Source organism: Heterodontus francisci, chromosome 26 (genome assembly GCF_036365525.1).
Source record: "Heterodontus francisci isolate sHetFra1 chromosome 26, sHetFra1.hap1, whole genome shotgun sequence".
NCBI classification, from domain to species: Eukaryota; Metazoa; Chordata; class Chondrichthyes; order Heterodontiformes; family Heterodontidae; genus Heterodontus; species Heterodontus francisci.
In genome coordinates this window covers 17,343,052-17,359,391 of record NC_090396.1, presented here as the reverse complement: position 1 = coordinate 17,359,391, position 16,340 = coordinate 17,343,052, and the positions used below count along the sequence as shown (strand labels likewise).

Below are 16,340 nucleotides of genomic sequence, written 5' to 3'. Positions count from 1 at the left end.
TCTAAACTGGGATGGAAATTTTACTTATATTCTTTTGTAAGACTTATACATGAAATGAATTTGAACGGCCTGAACCCAGCAGGATCTACTCTGCCTGCCCAAATTGGAAAATCTTTGGTTCTCCAACACTAATATCCCTCTCCTTGAAAAGCACATAATTCAATACCCAAAAAAAGAACCATCAAACATCTGGCAAACTCACCTGAGCAGTGGTTTGTTTTTCAGATTAACTGTTCCAGTGGTTATTGACATTGTGCCTCACTCCAATGGAATATGTTGGAGAGAGCAGCTCATTCGCTGGAACTGCCCAAGACAAACTGTTCTGGGAACTCTGCAATAATGCCCTGTATCACATGTAGAGCTGGTCAATGCCTCCATTCCTTAGCTTTTATTTTACCCTTATTGTGCCCAATGCCAACAGTGACACACACACGTCATTGTGCCAGCTGCTGTCCCCAAACACCTTTCAGGTAATTACTGAATTAAGTATGCAAAATAAGAGACAACTAGGAGTCAGTTACACTGCACAAGGGAGGATCGTAAACCCTATCAAAGAGAGATGATCAAAGCACTTTCTGATCATCAGCAGAGCTGTAATCCCACCTCACAACGTTTGATCTTCCGGATTTGGAGGATTACGGAGTGTCTGCACCCTTCTGGCTTGGGATTTCCTTAGAGTTGCTCCCTCTCAGGGGTCATATCTTTACTACAGTGGCGGGAATGGCAGAAACTCTTGGGCAATTTCCAGCCTCTCTTTCTCGAGGAATTTCTTCCACCAACAATCACCCCCAAACCCTGCCACGCATACCCACCCACCTTCCTACTTCTGATTTTTTAAGTTCATTCACAGGATATGAGTATTGCTCAAAGGGCAGCATTTATTGTCCATCCTTGATTGCTCATGCTGCCATTCGCTCGCTGGGTATGTAGCCAACTGCAAGTGAGGGAATGCCAGGGCTAGTCACTGGGACAGTGGCTCAGTGCTGATAATTCCCTCCATACCAGTGTCAGCAATAGTAGTGTCAGGTATGTTGGTGTAGTAGTTATGTTACTGGAGTCGGAATCCAGAGAACGTGAGTTAAAATCCCACCATGGTAATTTGAGATTTGAGTTTGCAAAATCCGGAAATACAAATCCTGTATCAGTAAAGGTGAACATGAAACTGTTGGGTTGTTGTAAAAATTCAGCTGGTTCACTAATATTGTTAGGAAGGTGCTTTTTAAAAAATTATTTTTTGAGGATTCATGTGTTAGAATTGTGGAGATGGATTCATTGGAGAAGTGAAGTAATTCCATAGATGGTGGACTTTGTATTTTAAAAGAGGTTGCCGGAAGGACACTTGAGGTCTTGTTTGAAAACAGCCTTTACTGGAGTTCACTTCAGCTCAATAAGCAACAGCAACCTTGGTGACTTGGTGGAGATGTTTACAGAGAAGTGACATTAAACGATTTGTGAGGGTCAGGAGGTTCTGACTTGCTGTTTGGTTTCACTTCTTGAGATATTATTTTGGTTCAGTTGGGGTGTGGACCGTGATTGAAAGCAGTTGGAGATCAACCTGCCAAGAGAGAAACACCCAGCTTGCCTCCTTCCTCTTGTCTCTGTGAAATGCCATGTTTCTCCTGAGGGGCTCCTGGAAAGCTTGCTAGATTAATTCTCGATGCTGCCTCAAAAGAACTGCTCCAGAAAAGATCCCAGTGACCCATCAACATGTACTCAGATGCCAGACTGTTTGCCATTTTGGACTAGAATTAACAAGTATTTGGCCAAAGTTTATTTTTTGTAAAAGAGTCCTCCAGTGTAAGTCACATTATTTTTCAGTTAACCGGCGTGTGTGTGTATGTGTGTATGTGTGAGGGGCTGAAGTCAAGGGGGAACTTTCATATTTCAATCTGTGTGTTAATGCTTTACTTTGTTACTGGTAAGTCTTGTTTTATAATAAACTGATAATTTTGTTGTTTGTTAAAGAAACTTGGTTGGTGTATTTTATTCGGGGCTAAAGAGTAGAGTATATGATTAACCGTATTGGTAACTGGGTAAACATTTAAATATATGTTGTGACCTGTGGAGAAGTGGAACTAGAAAAGACAGTGCACTCCTCCCACCTCAGTCGTAACAATATCCTTCAGCGAAGGAAATCTGCTGTCCTTAACCAATCTGACCAAAACATGACTCCAGTCCCACACCAACATGGTTGACTCTTAACTACCCTCTGAAATGGTCTGGCAAGCTGTCCTATTGTATCAAACCAAGGCAAAAACGGATGGGCAATAAATGCCAGTCTTGTCAGTGATACCCAGATCCCGATAATGACTAATTTTAATGAACAAGAAATCAGGCTGAATACCACAATGGTGGGTGAGGAGGACACTGATTCAGCTGTGTTGGTATTCTGACCCAGTGACTTACACCAAAATATTACACACATTCCTCCTCAGATACTCATAGGGATAGGAGGAGGCTATTCAGCCCCTTGTGCCTGCTCCACCATTCAATTAGATCATGGTTGATCTGTATCTTAACTTCATCTACTCACGAAGGTTCTTTAACCCTTAATACCCTTATCCAACCTAAATCTATCAATCTCAGTTTTGAAATTTTCAGTTGACCTCCAGCCTCAACAGTTTTTTGGGGAAGAGAGTTCCAGATTTCCACTCCCCTTTGTGTGAAGAAGTGCTTCCTGACATCCTGAACAGCCTAGCTCTAATTGTAAAGTTATGTGTACTAGTTTCCTCCCCTCATTCTCTGAACGCACTGACTCTTGGTGGGCACAGTTCCCTCCAGCCTCTCAGCTGAGTGACCATTTTTCTGATGTGAACTTAGGGAGAGGGTGTTATTGACTGCAGGGAACACCTTACTGATCCTGTTGTCATCCAGGACCCCATACTGCAACTTGCATTTATATAGCGCCTTTAACAAGGTAAAATGTCCCAAGGTGCTTCAAAGCACTAAACAAAAACTCGCTCAGACAGGTAGATTTTAAGCAGCATCTTCAGGGTGGAGAGAGAGGTATAGAGGCGGAGAGGTTTAGGGAGGGATTTCCAGAGTTTAGATGACTGAAGGCATGGTTGCGAATGGAGAGGTGAATGAAGTAGGGGGGGTGCCAGAGGTCAGTGCCAAAGGTCAGAGTCAGAGGAATGCAGATGTCTCGGAGGGCTGTAGTGCTGGATGCACACACTTTTCCAGCAGGGATCACAGACCCAAGGGCCCTGACTATTTTAACCCTCTCCAGTTCAGGACCACTGAAGCCTCCTGAGTTTTGGCTGACATCATTTAACTCAGGGCAGGACAAAAATTGAACCTGGGCCCTTTGGGTCTGTATATAGCTCAGTGCTACAACAAGCAGCACAATGCATATTCAACAAATTCCAGACTGTTATAGATTCAAACCTCTCTTACACATTGTACAACCATCTGACAGATATATGGAGATTAGAGAATGCTGTCAGATTTGTTTACATTACTGTTTTTAAACACAATATTTTTTTTCTTTCCCTCCCAGAGACTCAAGTATTAAATAATATCTCGCTTGCCAGAAGGTTATAAATACCGTTTCCATTTTAACTTTCAGGTGCTGAGCAAGAGTCTGTAGGTTGCTAAGCAACAGACGGTCTCAGGCACTGAGCATGAGACTGGAGGGGTCCGGCCTAGTCCAAGAGATGAGTTCAGATTTAGGTCCCGGAGATTTCTGACCCTTGCCTTTGGTTGGCAGCAGTCTGACCTGATTGGTCAGGTGCAATCCTGTGATTTATTCTCCCTCTTTAAGTTGAGACTCTCTTTATTCTATTTTCCCGTCCCTTTCTGTCTCCTTTCTCCCCTCTCCTGAAGGATTTGACAGTTGCTAAACCACAACTCCACAAGATGATGAATTGGTCCGTTTCTCCTCCTCCCCCTCCTCAGTACCATTCCCAGATGGCAGTCCTCACGTGCAGGGCCATTGGATGCTATTTTTCTATGGGAGGCAGACAGAACATAGCTATGCCTGATTTCACCTGATATTGACATACATGCAGCTTCTATCAGGGAGCACTGGGTAGTGACCAAGAGTAGGAACCCTCGATTAATTTTTATCCCCCCTACCACCCCACCCCATATCCTTGATCAGGGTACTGAGGTCAGTTGTAACTTACTGTTACAAGTTTGATTAAGTATCAGCAGTGCCTCAGTTGTTAGCTCCCTTACCTCTGAGTCAGAAGGTAGGTTTGAGCCCCACTCTGGAGACTTGAGCTCATAGACTAGGCTGATACTCCAGTGCAATACTGAGAGGGTGCTACATTGTCAGAGGTGTTATCTTTCAGATGAAACATTAAATGGAAACCCTGCCTACCCTTTCAGGTGGATACAAAAGATTCCCTGGCACTATTTTGAAGAAGAGCAGGAGCGTTATTCCTGGTGTCCTAGCCAATGTTTAACTCTCAATCGACATCACTAAAAAACAGATTATCAGTCATTATCACATTGATGTTTGTTGGAGATTGCTGTACACAAATTGACTGCTGTGTTTCCTGCATTAAATAGTAACTGCACTGCAAATGTACATCATTGGCTGTAAAGTACTTTGGGATGGCCTGGGGTTGAGAGAGGTGCTATGAGAATGCAAATTATTTCTTTCTCTCTGGTCCACTTTCAGGATCCCTATCAGGTCGCTTCATCTCTCTGAGTTACCTGGGACAGAAACTGGTCTCAGTGCCCAGATTGTCGGAGGATACAAATCACCTCAAGTTTCCAGTCTTGATTATGGTCCAGAAACACTTCCATTTAGACATAACTGACACCCCAAAGCAATTTACAGCAGCAAAGATAACTGGTTAACCAGCAGTTGGGGGAGAAGGGTTATCAAAGATAGAAGTTGCATTTAGGTAGCACCTTCTCATCTCCTCAGGATGTCCCAAAACACTTCACATATAATGAATTATTTTGAAGTGCATTGACTGCAATGTAGTGGCAAAGGTGGCATAGCAAGATCCCACAAACAGCAATAAGATCAATGACCAGTTCCTCAATTTTTAGTGCTGCCAGGCTGAGGGAGGACACCTCCCTATTCTCAAACTGAGCCACATCCACCTGATCAGGTATACCTTTAGTTTAACTTGCATCCAATTTTTTAAAAAGGCACCTCTGACAACGCAGCACTCCCTCTGCACTGCACTGCAGTGCCAATCTGGGTTACGTGCTCAAGTCCTTGGTTTGGGACTTGAACCCACGACCTATTACATAAGAACATAAGAAATAGGAGCGGGAGTAGGCCACTCAGCCCCTTGAGCCTGCTCTGCCATTCAATAAGATTATGGCTGATACGATTGTGGCCTTAACTCCACTTTCCTGCCTGTTCCCCATAACCCTCGACTCCCTTGTCAATCAAAAATCAGTCTAACTCAGCCTTGAATATATTCAGTGACCCAGCCTCCACTGCTCTCTGGGGAAGAGAATTCCAAACACGAACGACCCTCTGAGAGAAGAAATTCCTCATCATATCTGTCTTAAATGGGAGACCCCTTATTCTGAAACTATGCCCCCCTAGTTCTAGATACCCCATTAGGGGAAACATCGTCTCAACATCTACCCTGTCAAGCCCTTTCAGAATCTTATATGTTTCAATAAGATCACCTCTCATTCTTCTAAACTCCAATGAGTATAAGCCCAACCTACTGAGCGGACTGTGCTCATTAGGGCTGGTGGAAGTGGGGTGATTGAAGGCAAGATCAATGAGCTAGGAGGTTTAGACGAGGCATTTGGTGGAAGGGAAAGATCATCCCCACTACTGTAAAGTGCATGGAGGCGGATGGTGGGATTGGGCTGGGATGTGATGCTGCCTGCAGTTGAATAACCTACTGGCATTCGACATCTAGGGTTACATGTGAAGAACAGCCAGTTGGGTATGGCATAGGGTGTAAGGGAGGTGGGAGGAGGGTTTGGAGAGGAAGGAAGGAGGGGAAGGGGAGGAGGGAATGAGGAGAGGGGAGGAGGGTATAGGGAGAGGAGATGAAGGGGAGGGGAGGAGGGAGGGGAGAAGGGAGGAGGAAAGGGGAGGAGAGGAGGATAGGGGAGGAGAGGAGGGAGGAGGAGGAAAGGGAAGAGAAAGGAGGGAAGGGGAGAAGAGGGAGGGGAGAAGAGGCATAGGGGAGGATGGTATGGGGCGTGGAGGTGATAGGGAAGGATGCAGAAGGAGGGTATGGGGAGGTGAGAGGGAAGGAGGAAGGAGGAGGGTATTGGGAGGTGAGAGGGAAGGAGGAAGGTATTGGGAGGGGGCTGTCAGAGACAGTGGAACTGTAACCCTTGGAGAATCCGCTCCTGAGGGAGGAGAAGAGCAACTGGGAAGGAAAGTTGGTTCTAAGACTGGAGCTCGCTGCCCGTGTGAGAGTTAAACTGAAAGTAAAATGCTTGTCTGGTGATGACACATCTCGCAGCCCCTCCCTCCCTGTGTTTGAGTTGATCACCTGTAGATGACAGAGACAGAGAAGGGGGTCGCTCACTGTAACTGACAGGCACAACACAGAGTGTGTCAGTTTCACAGCTGGGTTTAAAGAGTGGTGTCTGGACAATGGACCTCTCTCTATCCGGACCTCCCTCTCCCAGCTCACTTTAACCCAGCTTAGCGGCTGCTGAGCTCCCCGGTCGGTCCCGCTCTTGCTTTCTGCCGCCGTGACGGTTCTCTCCTCTCCTCCAATTTCTCCTATTCCTTCCTCTGAACATCTGCCATGCCTCGCAAAAAGAGTTCCCATCTGAGACAGGCCAGCGCCGAGCTGCCAAACGGAACCCCGAAATCTCCCCTCCACCGATCCAGATCCTGCAGTGAGATCCACGACCTGACTTACAAGGTGTGTACCTCTTTATTCACTCCTAAATCTCACTTTATAGATAAATATATATGAAACTAACAGCAAGAGATCCAGCAAATTGGGCGCTTAACCATGTCAGCACCAGCAACATGTTCAGCAAACAATGATTCAGCTCTTAAGTCATTGACGTGAGTGTCACATTATCAAAACAGGGAAGGCAACCAGAGTAAAACAAGGAGATGGAGAAAATATCACAGCCTTTATTGCAGCAGCTCCTGATTCCCAACAAGTAAGCCAAGTGTCTCCAGATCTGATTTCAATTGGGATCTTTTTATCCCGCTGGGTGTAAAAATTCATTATTTTGCAACAGTTGTTTTTTTTGTCTTAATTTTTTTTCTTTCGAACTTAGAAAATTGCAGCGCAGGAGGCCATTCAGCCCACTCTGCTTGTGCTGGCTCTTTGAAAGAAAATTATCCAGTTAGCCCCATTCCTCCCTTTACCCATAGCCCTGCAACTTCAGTTCCAGGAGACTTTGGAATGTTTGTCAGAATGTGAACTGTCTGGTACAGCGAGTTGGTGTTAATTCACACCCATTCCCAACCGCTGTCACTCTCAGACCATGAATGCTGGAGTTTGATTCCCAGTTGGTGTTGGGTTCGATGATTTCAGCTGGCCTCAGTGCCTCAGAGGGGGAGGGGCAGGGTAATGGGCCTTTGCGGCAAGGGGGAGGGTGTGTGGGGGGAGGGCAGTCAGGTGTCTATGGGGTGTGGGGGTTTGGGGATTTGGGCCTGCGTGACAGTGGTGGGTCAGATGAGGCCAGGGTCAGGCTTGGCTTCGGCACTTGAATAAAGTGCACATGCTTGCAGGCAAGAAATACCTGCTTGGTGCTTGCAGGGCTGCTAGCACTCATACACTCTTAGCCCAGTAAGGCTCAACACCTTCAGGAGAAGAATCATAGAATTTTGCAGCACCATGGGAGGCCGTTCGGCCCATTGTGCCTGAGCTGGCTCCTTAAAACAGTGATCGAATTCGGCGCATTTTCCTGCTCATTCCCCAAATGATTTCGCTTCAAGTATTTATCCAATTCCCTTTTGAAACTTACTGTTGAATCTGCTTCCACTGCCCTTTCAGGCAGCGCATTCCAGATAATAACAAATTACTGTAAACAGAAATTACCCTCATCTCACCCTTTTTTTGCCACTTATCTTAAATCTATGTCCTCTGATTACTGACTCTTTTGCCAGTGGGACAGAGCTAAAGTGGCATCAAAAAAGGGGTCTCAGACAAACAGTGCCAGTTTGTCTCCTTCAGGTTGTAACGGAGCTGGGGTATTGTCCCTTCTGGTATTTGTATTTATTACAGTGAAGAATGTCAGTGACTTAGCACCCAGTCACAGTAAAGCTCCCTCGATACAGTCCTATCAAACTCTCCCAGAGCAGTTACAACATGGGTTAGATACAGAGTGAAGCTCCCTCTACAGCACCCTCTACACTGTCTCATCAAACACTCCCAGAGTGGGTACAGCACGGGTTAGATACAGAGTAAAGCTCCCTCCACACTGTCCCATCAAACACTCCCAGAGTGGGTACAGCATGGGTTAGATACAGAGTAAAGCTCCCTCTACACTGTCCCATCAAACACTCCCGGAGTGGGTACAGCACAGGTTAGATACAGAGTAAAGCTCCCTCCACACTGTCCCATCAAACACTCCCAGAGAGGGTACAGCACGGGTTAGATACAGAGTAAAGCTCCCTCTACACTGTCCCATCAAACACTCCCGGAGTGGGTACAGCACAGGTTAGATACAGAGTAAAGCTCCCTCTACACTATCCCATCAAACACTCCCAGAGTGGGTACAGCACAGGTTAGATACAGAGTAAAGCTCCCTCTACACTGTCCCATCAAACACTCCCAGAGTGGGTACAGCACGGGTTAGATACAGAGTAAAGCTCCCTCTACACTGTCCCATCAAACACTCCCGGAGTGGGTACAGCACAGGTTAGATACAGAGTAAAGCTCCCTCTACACTGTCCCATCAAACACTCCCAGAGTGGGTACAGCACAGGTTAGATACAGAGTAAAGCTCCCTCTACACTGTCCCATCAAACACTCCCAGAGTGGGTACAGCACAGGTTAGATACAGAGTAAAGCTCCCTCTACACTGTCCCATTAAACACTGAAATCAGCCAAGTGTTCTTATTCCCACAACTAACATTATTAGCCTGGATGAACAAAGAAACCATTGCTACAACCATCTCAATGTCCACCTCAGTTCAGAATGGTTGTTCCATGCCAGTTATTGGGCACCTGGTAAGGCTCTCAGAAACTTAAGGTGAACCTTCCCTGTCCATTCTATGGGCTGGATTTTACAGCCCCCATGACGTCGGGGGTCGAGGGGGGGTGGGGTGGTGGGCCTCGACCTGATATTGCCGGCGGCAGCCAGGCCTCGTGGCGGCCACCTCACCGCTCGGTGACGGAAGACAAATTTAAATATGCAAAATAATGTTAATGACGGAATTAATTATTTACCCGCTCCCACTGTCGTTTCCGTAGCGATATTGCTGCCGGTGCCTTGCACTCCCGCACCTTCGGATACCCATCCAGGGATCCAGTGCAGGACACTGGTGGGGAGGGGGGAGTTGGTAAGTATTTCAGTGCCGGGGGGGTGGGGGGGAGCGGGGTCAGAGTGATTTGATTGGTGTAGGGGATGGTGGGAAGGGGTAAATATTATAGTTTGTGAACTTTGGGGGAGAAGGCCAGGTGCACAAGGTAATATTCTATGGGGGAGGGGGTAAAGAATGAATTGTATGGTTATTGGGGGCAGTGGGAGAGGGACTAGAAACATGTATTTAATTTCTTCAAATAAATTTTACATCACTATCTCTTTAAAAATTTAAATTAAATGGAAGGGCTGATTGCCCTTTAAAAATGGTGTCAGTGCCTGCGCAATGGTGCCTGATACCATTGCCGGGGACGGACAGCCCACCCCCTCCACGTCATCGGGGTGGGTGGTCTAAACCTGGCCATTTAAATGAGCTGCCACGCTGAGTAGTGCGATGCTGCGCAACGTGCGGTCCGTGCAGTGAGCTCCTTTGTCAGTGTGGGAACAGAACAGTGTGAACAACCTAATCTAATGCATACACAGTAGATGTCACATACCATCCAGTGGGAAACTTGTACGTAAAGGGAACCCAGTTGATACGATAAAGAGATTCAATAGGGAAGATGCAGTGAAACTATTTCCTCTGGTGACATAATCTTAAAATTAAAGCTGGGCCCTTCAGAAGCAAAATCAGGAAGAACATCGTCACACAAATGTTAGCAGAAATCTGGATCTCGTTCCCCAAAGGCTATAGATGCTGGGGGGTCATTTGAAAATATCAGGACTGAGATTGATAGATTTTAGTTAGATAGGGCCATCGAGGGATGTGGAGCAAAGGCAGGTAAATGGGGTTAGATCAGCCATGATTTAACCAAATGGCAGAACAGGGTCGATGGACTGAATGGCCTACTCCTGTTATTAAATATTGCAACCTCTGGCTAAAATGGGAGTGTTTCATGTTTAGGTGATGGAATGGTAATGTGCTGGACTGGAATCAGGACCAGACTACTGCTTGGAGTGGATTCCAGAGAAGCCACAAAGCTAACCTGGTCTGTAGATGTCTGGCTGGATCCAGATCTGAGACTGACATGGTAGTGGAGGTGCTGAGGAGCAGTTGGGCTGTTCCTGCTGGGGTATAGAATCTGCTGTTTATTGGGAAGTGAAGAACAGCATATGAAGGGTTTTTTGGACACACCCATGGGTATTACTGGGTCCTGTAGCCAGGACCTCAACACTGTGGAACACTTCATCTCACTCAGCCTTTTAACACCCAAGCTTAGCGTCACCCAGTCACTACTTCCTGATTTTCCTCGCCTTCGCTCATACTGTTTGGCTTCACAAAAACAAATTGCATTTATATAGTGCCTTTTAAGGTAGAAAAATGTCCCAAGGTGCTTCACCAAAGTGTAATCAGACAAAAATCAACACCGCGCCAAAGGAGAAGGTATTAGAAGGGCTGACCAATAGCTTAGTCAAAGAGTTGGGTCTTAAGTAAGGTCTTGGTAAAGGAGGGGGAGGCGGAGTGATTTAGAGAGGGAATTCCAGACCTTAAGGCTGAGACAGCTGAAGGCACAGCTATTAATGGTGAGATGAAGAGAATCGGGGAAGAACCAGAAAATATTGGTAGGCATGACCACCACACAGTACTCATGGAGACAACCTCCCCTCTTCAAACTGAGGACATCCTCCATTGTGCTGTGTGACACTACCACCGTGCTAAATGGGATAGATTCAGAACAGATCTCGCAGCTCAAATTTGGCTTCCATGAGGCACTGAGGGCCATCAGCAGCAGCAGAATTATATTCAACCACAGTCTGTAACCTCATGGCCCCAGCATAACCTTCACTCTACCATTATCATCAAGCCAGGAGGATAAACCCTGGATAAATGAGGAGTGCAGGAGAGCATGCCAAGATCAGCACCAGTTGTAACTAAAAATGAGATGCCAACCTGATGAAGCTACAACACAGGACTACTTGCATTTTAAGCAATGGAAACAGCTTGCTATTGACCGAGCCAAGTGCTCCCACAACCAACCGCTCAGATCAAAACTCTGCAGAGTTACCAATTCCAGTCGTGAATGGTGGTGGACAATTGAACAACTCATGGGAGGAGGAGGCTCCAAAAACATCCCATCCTCAATGATGGTGAAGCTCAGCACTTGAGTGCAAAAGACAAGCTGCAGCTTTTGTAACCACCTTTAGTGCCGAGTGGATGATTCATCTCGGCCTCCTCATGAGGATCCCACTATCACAGAAGGTAGACTTCAGCCATGTGATATCCAGAAACAGTTCAGCTTACAGGATAGAGCAAAGCTCTGGGCCCTGACAACATCCCAGATGTAGTGCTGAAGACATGTGCTCCAGAAGTAGCCGGGCCTTTAGCCAAGCTGTTCCAGTACAGCTACAACACTGGCAACCACCCAACAAAGTGGAAATTGCCCAGCTGTGCCCTGTTCACAAAAAGTAGGACAAATTCAATCCGGCCAATTACCACCCCATCAGTTACTCTCAGTCATCAGCAAAATGATGGAAGGTGTCATCGGCAGTGCTATCAAGCAGCACTTACTCAGCAATAACCTGCTCAGTGACGCTCAGTTTGGGTTCCGCCAGGGCCACTCAGCTCCTGACCTGATTACAGCCTTGGTCCAAACATGGACAAAAGAGCTGAACTCAAGAGGTGAGGTGAGAGTAACTTGACATCAAGGCAGCATTTGACCGAGTGTGGCATCAAGGAGCCCTAGCAAAATTGAAGTCAATGGGAATCAGGGGGGAAAACTCTCCATTGTTTGGAGTCATACCTAGCACAAAAGAAGCTGGGTGCGGTTGTTGGAGGTCAATCATCTCAGTCCCAGGACATCACTGCAGGAGTTCCTCAGAATAGTGTCCTAGGCCCAACCATCTTCAGCTGCTTCATCAATGACCCTCCCTCCATCATAAGGTCAGAATTGGGGATGTTCACTAATGACTGCACAATGATCAGTACCACTCGCAACTCCTCAGATACTGAAGCAGCCCATCTCCAGATGCAGCAAGACCATAGAACCATAAAAAAGTTACGGCACAGAAAGAGGTCATTCAACCCATTGTATTTGTGCCAGCTGAAAAAATGAGCCGCCCATTCTAAACACACCTTCTCGCACCTCGTCTGTATCCTTGCAGATTACAGAACCTCAGGTCCAGGTCCAGGTACCTTTTAACTGAGTTGAGGGTTTCTGCCTCCACCACTGATCCAGGCAGTGAATTCCAGACACCCACCACCCTCTGGGTGAAAAAGAGTTCCCTCATGTCCCCTCTAATCCTTCTACCAATCACCTTAAATCTGTGCCCGTTGGTAATTGACCTCTCCACTAGGGGACACAGGTCCTTCCTGTCTACTCTATCTAGGCCCCTCATAATTTTGTACACCTCAATTAAGTCACCCATCATCCTCCTCTGTTCTCAGGAAAACAACACTAGCCTATCCAATCTTTCCTCATAGCTTCAATTTTCAAGCCCTGGCAACATTCTTGTAAATCTCCTCTGCACTCTCTCCAGAGCAATTTTGGCTTTCTTATAATGTGGTGACCAGAACTGTACGCAATACTCCAGCTGTGGCCGAACCAGTGTTTTATACAGTTCCAGCATTACATCCCTGCTTTTGTATTCTATACTTTGGCCAATAATGGAAAACATTCCATATGCCTTCTTCACCGCTCTGTCTACCTATCCTGCCACCTTCAGGGACCTGTGGACATGCACTCCAAGGTCTCTCACTTCATCTACCCCTCTCAATATCCTCCCATTTATTGTGTATTCCCTTGCTTTGTTTGCCCTCCCCAAATGCATTAGCTCATACTTCTCCACATAGAATTCGATTTGCCACTTTTCTGCCCACTCAACCAAGCCATTGATATCATTCTGGAGTCTACAGCTATCCTCTTTACTATCAACTACACAGCCAATTTTTGCAAATTTCCCAATCATGCCTCCCACATTTAAGTCCAAATCATTAATGTAAATCACAAACAGCAAGAGAACCAACACTGAGCCACTGGAAACCGCATTCCATTCACAAAAACATCCGTTGACCATTACCTTTTGTTTCCTGTCACTGAGCCAAATTCGGATCCAACTTGTTACATTCCCCTGTATCCCATGCGCTTTTACTTTTCTGACCAGTCTGCCATGTGGGACTTTGTCAAATATCTTAATAAAATCCATGTAGACCACATCCACTGCACTACCCTTATCAATCCTCATTGTTACTTCCTCAAAAAATTAAACTAAGTTAGTAAGACATGACCTTCCCTTAACAAATCCATGATGACTATTCCTGATTAATCTGTGCCTTTCTAAGTGACAGTTTATCCTATCTCTTGGAAGTGATTCCAATAATTTGCCCACCACCTAGGTCAGACTGAACAGCCTATAATTATTTGGCCTATCCCTCTCACTCTTTTTAAACAATAGTACAATGTACGCAGACTTCCAATCCTCTTTACCTTGCCTGTATCTGGTGAGGATTTGAAAATAATTCTCAGAACATCCATTATTTCCTTCCTGGCTTCCTTTAACAGCCTGGGATACAATCCATCCAGCCCTGGTTATTTATCCACTTTCAAGGATGTCAGACCCTCCAGTACTTCCTCTCTCATTATGCTTATCGTATTTTATATTTCACACTCCCCCTCTTTAACTGCAATGTCTGTATCATCCCTCTCCTTTGTGAAGACAGAGACAAAATACTCATTAAGCACCTTGCTCATATCATCTGCATCCATGCATAAGTCCCCTTGTACATCTCTGATAGGCTCTACCGTTTCCTTAGTTGTCACCTTGCTCTTAATGTACTGATAAAACATCTTTGGGTTTTCCTTTATTTTATCTGTCAATATTTTTTTATGCCCTGTCTTTACTTTCATAATTTCTTTTTTTACTTCACCCCTGCACTTTCTATGCTCCTCTCGGCTTTCTAGAGTATTAAGTTATTTGCGACTGCCATAAGCTTTCTTTTTCTGTTTTGTCTTACCCTTTATACTTCTAGATAACCAGGGGACTCTAGATTTGGCAGTACCACCCTTTTTCTTTGTGGGGACTTGTCTACACTGTGCCTGTAGAATCTCACTTTTGAATGCCTCCCATTGGTTTGCCACTGATTTTCCTTCCAGTAGCTGTATCCACTTTCGCCAGATCACCTCTCAGCTTCGTAAAATTTGCCTTCCCCCAATTTAGAACTTTTACTCCTGTTCTATCTTTGTCCTTTTCCAAAATAATGCTAAATCTAACTGTATTATGGTCACTATCTCCAAAATGGTCACCCACTGCTACTTCATCCACTTTCCCAGCTTCATTACCAAAGACTAAATCTAGAATTGTGCCCCCTGTCATTGGGCTTGTTACGTGCTGGCTAAAAAAGTTCTCTTGAATGCAGTTCAAGAATTTTGTGCCCTCTGTGCCCTTCATATTGCTTGTATGGCAGTTCATATTAGGGAGTTGAACTCCCCAACTATTATTACCCTATTGTTTTTGCAATCAGATTTGCCTCATATTTGTTCTTCTATCTCCCTCTCACTATTTGGGGGTCTATAGTACACCCCTAGTAGTGTGGCTGCCCCTTTTTTATTTCTGAGCTCAACCCATATGGCCTCATTTGATAATTCATTTAGCATATCATCCCTCCTGACAGCTGTAATTGATTCTACACTCCGGCCATTTTTATCCCCCTCTCTATTCTGCCTGAAAACTCTATATCCAGGGATGTTGAGTTGCCATTTAAGCCCCTCTTTAAGCCAAATTTCTGTTATAGCAGTGATATCATGATGCCATGTGTCTTTCTGTGCCCTCAGCACATCGGCTTTATTTGCTATACTCCTTGTATTTAAATAAATACCTTTTAACACTGCCAAATTCCTGCGCTGTACACCTTTTAACCTTTGCTTCTTCTGTCTTGCAGAGTCACCCGCTAATTTTCTGTCTTCCATTTCCTGCTCTGAATTTTTCCTATCTAAAACTGTGTTCAGGTTCCCATCCCCCTGCCAAATTAGTTTAAACCATTCCCATCAGCACTAGAAAACCTTCCTGCGAGGATATTCGTCCCAGTCCTGTTCAAATGTAGATCGTCCGGCTTGTACAGGTCCCACCTTTCCCAGAACCTGTCCCAATGCCCCAGACATCTGAAGCCCTCCCTCCTGCACCATCTCTCCAGCCATGCATTCATCTGGTGTATTCTCCTATTTCTATACTCACTCGCACGTGGTTTTGGGAGTAATCCGGAGATTACTACCTTTGAGGACCTGCTTGCTAATCTTTTTCCTAACTCCCTAAACTCAGCCTGCAGGACCTCATCCTTTTTTTTACCTATATCGTTGGTACCAATGTGGACTACGACCTCTGGCTGTGCACCCTTGCCCTCCAGGATGTTCTATAGCCGCTTGGTTTGGTTTGGTTTGGTTGAGTGGGCGGAAAAGTGGCAAATGGCATTCAATCCGGAGAAGTGTGAGGTAATGCACTTGGGGAGGGCAAATAATGCGATAAATGAGAGGATATTGAGAGGGATAGAAGAAGTGAGAGACCTTGGCGTGCAAGTCCACAGGTCCCTAAAGGTGGTAGGATAGGTAGATAGAGTGGTGAAGAAGGCATATGGAATGCTTTCCTTTATTGGCCGAGGTATAGAATACAAAAGCAGGGATGTAATGCTGGAACTGTATAAAATGTTGGTTAGGCCCCAGTTGGAGTATTGCGTACAGTTCTGGTCACCACATTGCAGGAAGGACATAATTGCTCTGGAGAGAGTACAGAGGAGATTTACAAGAATGTTGTCAGGGTTTGAAAGTTGCAGCTATGAGGAAAGATTGGATAAGCTGGGGTTGTTTTCCTTAGAACAGAGGAGGCTGATGGGTGACTTAATTGAGGTGTACAAAATTATGAGGGGCCTAGATAGAGTAGACAGGAAGGACCTATTTCCTCTAGCAGAAAGGTCT

General features: G+C 45.6%; 1 protein-coding gene across 2 annotated transcripts in view; it reads left to right on the top strand.

The window, feature by feature from the left end:
• Positions 1-16,340, top strand: part of LOC137384203 (ras-related protein Rab-37-like) — a 277,885-nt gene that overhangs the window by 120,940 nt on the left and 140,605 nt on the right. The window contains exon 1 of one of the 2 annotated variants that reach the window (XM_068057861.1): positions 6,273-6,815. The exons of the other annotated variant lie outside the window; for it this stretch is intronic. Within the exon in view, the coding sequence (XP_067913962.1) occupies positions 6,696-6,815 (120 nt within the window). The 5' untranslated portion in view covers positions 6,273-6,695. Of the gene's footprint in view, positions 1-6,272; positions 6,816-16,340 lie in introns of those variants that run through there. 2 annotated transcript variants of the gene reach the window in all.